This window comes from Panthera uncia, chromosome E1 (assembly GCF_023721935.1).
Source record: "Panthera uncia isolate 11264 chromosome E1, Puncia_PCG_1.0, whole genome shotgun sequence".
Lineage (NCBI taxonomy): Eukaryota > Metazoa > Chordata > Mammalia > Carnivora > Felidae > Panthera > Panthera uncia.
This window is the reverse complement of record NC_064814.1, coordinates 45,639,249-45,648,461: the sequence shown is the minus strand read 5'-3', so window position 1 is coordinate 45,648,461 and position 9,213 is coordinate 45,639,249. Positions and strand designations below refer to the sequence as shown.

The following is a 9,213-nucleotide window of genomic DNA, read 5'->3' as shown; positions in this document are numbered from 1 at the left end:
AAATACAGTTGTAGAAATCACAGTTTTCAATTATTATTATCTACGATGCTTTTTATTACCCTTTTTAAAATCCCTAAATGTTTCCAGGGACCAATGTTAGCAAGTTACTATATTTTAAAAGATCCATCAAAAAGAAAAAAGTCAAAGGTATTAGTTTAAGAATTAGAAAATAAAGATAGTCTTGGGGCGCCTGGGTGGCGCAGTCGGTTAAGCGTCCGACTTCAGCCAGGTCACGATCTCGCGGTCCGTGAGTTCGAGCCCCGCGTCAGGCTCTGGGCTGATGGCTCGGAGCCTGGAGCCTGTTTCCGATGATTCTGTGTCTCCCTCTCTCTCTGCCCCTCGCCCGTTCATGCTCTGTCTCTCTCTGTCCCAAAAATAAATAAAAAACGTTGAAAAAAAAAAATTTAAAAAAAAAAAAAAAGAAAATAAAGATAGTCTTAAAACATTCATCTTCTGCTAAAGCACGCACACAAAGAATAAAATAGGCCATAAGCTTCCATTGATGGATACCACATAAATTAATTTAGGTCATTTCCAGAAGGTTCAGGGAGTTGCTACTTGGCAGATTAAAGGTTTCGAACGATTTATTGATCTTGATTTGACTCGCTGATCCATGAAGTAACAAAATAACAATTACACCATTGTACTTCCTTTATGAGTACAACCTACTTGTAATGGAATAGAAGACTTGCTTGCCAAAATTAATTTAATGGGTTAAATTAATTAATTAATTAATTAACGGGTAAGCAAGTCTTCTATTCCATTACAAGTAGGTTGAACTTGCAAAGGAGATACAATGGTGTAATTGTTATTTTATTACTTCATGGAGCAGTGAGGCAAATCAAGTTGGGTGTACCATTCTAAACCTTTATTTAATCTGCCAGGTTGCAGCTCCCTGAACCTTCTGGAAACATGACAGAGAGAAGGAGTCTTTGAGCTACTATTGCCTTTGAGCTACTATATCTGCAATCTGGAGAAAGCAGGTCATTAAAAAATATATTTATTGTTATAAAAGTTATCGGATTTGTTGTAGATCATTTGAAAGCAAAAGAAAAGTGGAAAGAGTAATTAAAATTCTCCCATATTCCTAACAGTCAGTGGAACTGAGCAATGCTTATTTTGGGCCATTTTTTAGGTGCCTACATATATGACTCAGGTGTAAATTTATATATTTATATATTTACAATACATATTATATTATATATTATATATATTTTTTATTATTTATTTTATATATTATAAAATATATAATATATAATATAATATAATATATTAATATATTGGTATATATAACAATATATTATATTATATTATATTATATTATATTATATTATTATAATATATATAACAATATATTATATTGTCTTGTATTATATTATATTATATTATATTATATTATAATTTATATTATAAGATTTCACCTTACGATTGGGACTTTGGGTTTTATAGCTAATTATTGTAGGCATATAAGGAATACAGTGACTTGTGCTTAATTATTTTTTATCTAATTTGCTAATATCTTAATAATTCTAAGAGTTTACCAGTTTTTTATCCTCTCTTGAGTTTTCTATTTAGACAATTTTATTATTTTCAAATTATTCTTTTCTTTCTTGTTTCCATTATTTAAGCATTTTGTTTCTCTTTGCCTAAAAATGTTTAGAGTAATGAGAAATACCTGAAGTAACAAATTTTTTTTAATGTTTTATTTTATTTTTTGAGAGACAGAGTGTGAACAGGGGAGGGGCAGAGAGAGAGAGACACACACACAGAATCCAAAGCAGGCTCCAGGTTCTGAGCTGTCAGCACACAGCCTGATGTGGGACTTGAACCCATGGATATGAGATCATGACCTGAGCCAAAGTCAGACACTCAACCAACTGAGCCACTCAGTCTCCACCACTCCCTTCCCTACCCCCCCCCCACCGTGTCTGATTTTAATAGAAATGTCACTACTACTTCACCATTATGAACGATACTGATTTGTAGTGGATATGGCCTATCTCATAAAATGGTGTTCTTCCACTTAAAGTAACTACAAGCAGTTTTTTTCTTTTTTCTTTAAGTATGTATGTAGACATTTATGAATGGTCCTTTGGAAAACTTTCCTCCTTTTAAGCCCACAAGTTTGCTAAGTATATTAATAGATTTACTAATATGAAATCATCCTCTCCTATAAAATATATTAGGTAATGGTGGCTTTCATTTCTTGTACTTAGGATTTCTGCACACAAGTTTTCAAATGGGAATAGTGTAGGATAATTCCATTTTCTTGCTATTATCGTTACATTTGAGTATCAGACTTTGCTAACTTTAAAAAACGAATTGGAAGGCTTTCATCTTTTATAAGCTAAGAAAATTTATATTACATGAAAATTATATTTACATTGATAGTTTAAAATAATTTGTATGTAAGGTATAGGAGCCTAGCGCCTACACATGGAAGCACATTACTGCCTATTTTTTTTCCTTTTTTTTTTTTTTTTTCAATTGTAGCTGGTTTATTTGGTTTGGGGACTGTTCTTGAATTGATTGTTGAAATTTAGGAGCAAATAGTATACCAAGGTTATTTTATTTATTTTTGGCCTCTGGTTATGCTGCCTTTACAATTCCTAATTTTGTGTATCTTGACAATTTTCTTGCTTATTTGATATATATTTATTCCTTTGTAAGGACTTTTGATCACTTTATAAGGACTTATGATCAATTCTTCTGCTGTTTCTATTTTTACTAGCTATTCACTTTCACTTTTAGCATGATATTTCTCCAAATCTCCTTATACAGGTTGTTGGTAGAAGGACCTCATTCCCTGATTCTAGGGAACACTGGAAGAAAGGATTTATAGATCTCTTATAAGGAGGGGGGATACCAAGGTAGTTGTGTAACTCATCTGGAACTTGGGTGAGGACATTGAGGTGAAGACTGAGCGTTAATGAGAGATGTGTGGCCTGAGGAGTGGGAAAATACCCACTAGAGACCCGTGGGAATTTACCCTGGGGCTTGGCATTTGAGAGTGAGTCCGTGTATTTTTCTTGAATAACTAAATTAGGAAGATTGATCCCTTTCAGGGACACATGGACCCAGAATCCAGGACCAATGGAACAGCTGTTACTGAGTTCATCCTGCTGGGCTTAGTGGAGACACCAGGGCTATGGCCAGTTGTCTTTGTAGTCTTCCTCTTAGCCTATCTGCTCACTGTTGGGGGCAACCTCAGCATCCTGGCCGCCATCTTGGTAGAGAACAAACTCCACACCCCCATGTACTTCTTCCTGGGGAACCTATCGGTGCTGGACGTTGGGTGTATCACCGTCACTGTTCCTTCAATGTTGGCTCGTCTCCTGTCCCACAAGCATACCGTTCCCTATGGAGCCTGCCTCACACAGCTTTTCTTCTTTCATCAGTTGGCTGGTGTGGACTGCTTCCTGTTGACAGCCATGGCCTATGACCGATTCCTGGCCATCTGCCAGCCCCTCACCTACAGCACCCGAATGAGCCAGACAGTCCAGAGGATATTGGTGGCTGTGTCCTGGGCTTTAGCCTTCACTAATGCACTGACCCACACAGTAGCCATATCCACCCTGAACTTCTGTGGTCCCAATGTGATCAATCACTTCTACTGTGACCTCCCACAGCTCTTCCAGCTCTCCTGCTCCAGCACCCAACTCAATGAGTTGCTGCTCTTTGGTCTGGGTATCCTCATGGCGGGTGCACCTGTGATTCTCATTGTCACCTCCTACATCCATGTGGCAGCTGCAGTCCTACGAATCCGTTCTGCTGAGGGCAGGAAGAAAGCCTTCTCCACATGTGGTTCTCACCTCACTGTGGTTGGCATATTCTATGGGACAGGTGTCTTCAGCTACATGAGGCTGGGCTCAGTGGAAGCTTCAGACAAAGACAAAGGGATTGGCATCCTCAACACTGTCATCAGCCCCATACTGAACCCACTCATCTACAGCCTTCGGAACCCTGATGTACAGGGGGCTCTGTGGCAGGTGCTCACGGGGAAGCGAGCCCTTGCATAAAAGTGTATCAGGAGGGTAGAACCACAGGAAGTGTTTCCTGTCTCTCCTAGATCCTTGAGCAAGATGACTTTTGTTATGAAGTGAGACTCCTTGCTCCCCAAGGAGGCTCTCCCTGATAATGTGTGTGTGGGTTCTGTAAACCAGAATCCTTGACTAGTTGCCTTTTGGGCCTAGCTACTCTTCCCACTCCAGATGGAGGTGGAACCCAGGAAGCTCTGTATCCTGAGAGACTCATGGTCCTACAGGCAGGACCTTTTGTTTATTTTTTGCTGAGTTCCCCAAAAATAGACCAGCAAAGATTCTTTCCAAACTAGAATATGGAAAGTCACAGCTTGGTACCAAATATTAGTACACCCTCTTGTCTGGATTCCCCTGAAATAGCTCCCCCAACGTGCTTTGACACAAGGATCCCACACAAGGTTCTGGACCCAGTACAGTATAACTTGAGACACTGAGTGCCCTGTCTGCATTGCAAGATTCTGAGGTATTTAGCAGTGGAGGAGTTATACTTCCTTTGGGACTTCTTTTTTTTTTTTTTTCTGAAATGGAAATATCACTCATTGATTTTAAATTTCCCATTAGAAATTATGTTTATAAAAATGAAAACAAAACACAATTTTACCAATGAAAAGTGAAAATCAAATCTTCACCCTCTCTGTCCAGACCCTTCATAATTCAATTTTCAAGAAGAAACCACTGTTAAGAATTTGGTGCTTCCCTTCTAATTTTTTATACATATAAAAACATGTTTATATATATGTCATATCTATAGGGGCATGTTGTACCATGTCTTTTTGTTAAACGTTACTTGGTAGACTTTATTATCTGGCAAAATATCTAGAAACTTACCTCCTCTATTTTAATAATTGCCTAGTGCTAATTTATTAATTAACCATAATTTGCTTAACAATATTCCTTTTGATGGAGTTTAACTATTTCTAGATTTACTCCAATATGATCAATAATATTCTTCAAAGATGTGTTTTTATTATCTTGCAAGCATTTTCATAAGTTCTAATTAATATGATTTCTGCGTTGAAAAATATAAAAACTTAGATTTTTAAATACATATTTCCCTCTTATCCCACAAAAATTTCACTCTTTTACTGTTACAATAATGGGTGAAACTGCTTGCCTCCTACAGCTTTAACAGTAACTATTATAAATAAATTCTTCTTTTTTAATATTTATTTATTTATTTTGAGTGACAGTAAGAGAGAAAAAGAGGGGGGAGGGGCAGAGAGAGAGGAAGAGAGAGAATCCCAAGCAGGCTCCATGCTGTCAGCACAGAGCCCAACACGGGGTTCCATCTCACGAACCATGAGATCATGACCTAAGCTGAAATGAAGAGTTGGATGCTTTACAAACTGAACCACTCAGGCACCCCAATAGAAACAAATTCTTCTAATTTTTGACATTATAACGGTTGTAAAATATTAATTATTATTTTAATACGTGTTTCTTTGACATCACGTAAGGTTGAATACATTTTCAAATGTTTATTATCCATGATATGGACTGAATTGTATCCCACCAAAATTCATGTGCTAAAGCCCTTAATCCCCAATGTGACTGTATATGGGATAGGGTCTTTATGAAATAATTAAGGCTAAATGAGATTAATTAGGAAGTATTAATGAGGTATTTCAGGAAGTAGTTAAGGTTACATTAGGTTGGAGCCCTAACCTGCTGGCCTGTGGTCTAGAAGAGAGGAAGTGCCATTCCATGTGAAGACAAAGTGAGAAGACGGCCATCTGCTAGCCAGAGAGAGCTCCACCAGAACCTGGCTGTGCTGGCACCTGATCTTGGACTTCTAGCCTCCAGAACTGTCAGAAAATAAATTTTGTTTTTTAAACCCCCCAATCTATGGTATTTTGTTATGGAGGCCTGGGCTAATATAATTATTAGTATTTCTTCACTGGGAATTAATTTTTTCCAAAGTTTATTGAGAAATAATTGACAAATATAATTGTATATATTAAAGTGTACAACATGATGATATATAGAGATATATAGATATAGATACATATAGATATAGGTATATAGATAGATATATGCACACATTATGAAATGATTACCAAGAACAAGATAATTAACACATCCTTTATTTCACATAGCTAATTCTCCCGTGTGTGTGTGTGTGTGTGTGTGTGGTGAGAATGTTTAATGTCTATTCAGCCAGTTTCAAGTATACAGTTGCGTATTATCAACTATATTCACCATGCTGCATATTAGATTCTCAGAACTTATTCATCCTATAACTGAAGACTTGTACCCTTTGCCCTACATCTCCCCATTTTGTCCTCTCCCCCAGTCCCTGGCAACCACAACCACCATTCTAGTGTCTGTTTCTATGAAGTTGGCTTTTTTTTTTTTTTTTTTTTTTTTTAAGATTCCACATACACATGATACCACACCAAATTTGTCTTTCTCTGCCTGGCTTATTTCACTTAGCATAATGCCATCAAACCCCATCCTCACTGTCACTACAGGAGTTCTATTGTGTGTGTGTGTGTGTGTGTGTGTATCAGTATCTATCTATATATCACATTTTCTTTATCTAAACATCTATCAAAGGACTTTAGGCTATTTCTATATCTTGACTATTGTGAATAACACTGCAATTAACATGGAAGTACAGATATCTCTTTGAGATAGTTGATTTCATTTACTTCGGATCTATAACCAGAAGTGGGATTGCAAGATCGTAGGGTAGTTCTATATTTAATTTTTTGAGGAACTTCCATACTGTTTTCCATAGTGGCTGCACCAGGTTGCATTCCCACAAATAGTGCACAAGGTTTGTTTGTTTGTTTTTCCTCCATATCCTCACCAACACTTACTGTCTTTGGTCTTTAATAATTGCCATACTGACAGGTGTGAAGTGATATCTCATGATAGTTTTGATGTGCTGATTATTAGTGATGTTGAACACCTTTTCAAGTACCTGTTGGTCACTTGGATGTCTCTTTGGAAAAATGTCTATTCAGGTCCTTTGCCCATTTTTAAAATGGATATTTTTATTGTGCTGAATGAGTTCTTTATGTATTTTGGATACATAAAGACCCTCTATCAGATGCATGGCTTGTAAATATTTTCTCCCATGTCATAGGTTGCTATTGATGGCTTCCTTTGTTTGGTAGATGCTTTTTAATTTGATTGTAGCTCCCTCAGCTGAGGTCAACCTTGGCAAAGACCACAGGGGTCTTTGGTGGCCCAAACAGTGATGGCTAGGGCTATTGGGGTCCTTGGTGGTGAAAGCTGCTGGCATTCTCCTGTTCTCCTATTTTGCCCATGGGGGTAAGCTCTACCTGAGGGGACCCCTCTCGGCCCCAGGTCTAGTGGGCTGGCACCCACAGTGGCCACAGAGTCAGGGTCCTGGGGTTCAGGTGCACTTGCTATGGTGGTGGTGCCGGTGTCTGACATGTGAACATGTGCAGGTATCCCATGGAACTGGAGTCTGGGTTTCTGGGGCTTACCATAGTGACTCAGGCTTTAAGTGGGAGGGGAAATGTTGCAGTGGCTGGCCCAGGGATGACACGAGGTAATGGTGGCTTGGGCCTAGGTGGCAGGGTGCAGCAGCAGTTGGGGCGAAAGCTCCAACTCCAGACCCCAGAGTGTAGAGCAGCAACAGCACAGCCCTGGTGATGGTGGATCAAAGCCCTGAGTCAAGACACCGGAAGTAGGGCAGAGAGCTGCAGCAAGGCAACCTGGTGACGGTGAGTCTCTGCTGAGACTAGGACCTAGGGGTTGGGAGACAAACCAGAGCCCCTGTGATGGAATGTCAGAGGCCTGGCTTAGGGCTTATGTTGCAGAGCACAGGGCAATGGCAGGACCCCCTGGTGATGGCAGGTCAAACTTTCTGCTTAGGAGCCAGAATGTGGTCACACAGCAGTGCAGCTTGGCTTGGTGATCGTGGGTCAAAGCTGTGACTTGGGACCTCGTGTGTGGGGTACTGAGCAGTGGCAGCTCCTATTTTGTAAATGGCAAGGCACTGTGGTCTTCAGAGAACTGGACACAACTGTGATGGAGCTCCTGGAGATGAGCATGCGACCTCCTATCCTGCCTGCCACCTGGCTAATCTCACAGCTTCCTGAAAATTGTTTCTTTATGACCTTTGCTTCTTTTTCTACTGAATTGTCAATTTTTTAATTGATCTGTGGGAACTCTTTACGTATTTGCGTATCTTTGGCCATATATTTTACGGATAATTCTACACAGTATTCCAATTTACCATTTTTCTTTCATTTTTGTTTCTGATGTCTTCCAACAATTGGAAGTTCAATAGTTTTGTGTTTTCAAATATATTTTTTATAAATAAACTCATAGGCAATATCCTTTAAGTATTACTCCTTTCCCATGATCTCTGAACAACTTCTAGAGCTCCAGTTCAATATAGTTTTCATTTATCTTTAGAAAAATGTTACTGAATGATGAAAAGCCTTAACATTCGTATGTTCGATCATTAAGACAACAACGCAAGCCTAACTCTGGAAGGTCAGCTCCTCATAAGACTACTGAGTTAAGGTCATAATTCTTTGCAATGAGAATAAGTAGCAGATATAATTGGAGAGCAAGAGGGCTGTACTGGAGGCAGCAGCTGAAGTCGATCCCAGTTCTGTGCACCAGGCTATTGGGTGGTGCAGAGGCCACTATCACTGAGAGTAGGATGCCTTAGGCTCATCCTGGGGCATAATTCATGGTGAATTAGAAGCTATATTGGTCACAAACAACAGGATAAACAAGTATATCATTTGGAGGAAAGGGGTTAATTGGACAGGGGTGGAGGAGTCAATCACATAGCATAATTGTTGAGATCATGTGCTTTGGAATTAGACAAATTCAAGTTTGAGCCCCAACCCCTCAAAGCCCTGAGTGTGTGGCCTTCGGCAAATTACTGAGTCACCCTGAACCTCAATTATTTGTCTCTAAAATGGGAATAGTAACGATTTCTACCTCATGAAATCGTTGTAAGGGTTGATTGCGATTTAGTGCATATAAATGTTATGGTGTGGGGTCATGTACATATTATCAATTATTATTATGTTAATAGCAACACTGGCAGTCTCCTACTAGGAACTCTATACATGTTATTTCATTTAGTCTTCCCAACAACCTTTTGAGAGGATATTACTCTCATTCTTCAAAAAAGGAAACTGGAGTCCATAGGGTCTCAGTAGTTGCTAATACCTGG

The 9,213-nt window shown here is 38.9% G+C and overlaps 1 protein-coding gene across 1 annotated transcript; it reads left to right on the top strand.

Moving 5' to 3' along the window:
• Positions 1 to 3,000: 3,000 nt before the first annotated feature.
• Positions 3,001 to 4,019, top strand: LOC125926900 (olfactory receptor 3A1-like). Its single transcript, XM_049636806.1, has one exon. It carries the CDS (start codon positions 3,072 to 3,074, stop codon positions 4,017 to 4,019), a length of 948 nt encoding a protein of 315 aa, XP_049492763.1. The 5' UTR covers positions 3,001 to 3,071.
• The last annotated feature ends 5,194 nt before the right edge of the window (positions 4,020 to 9,213 follow it).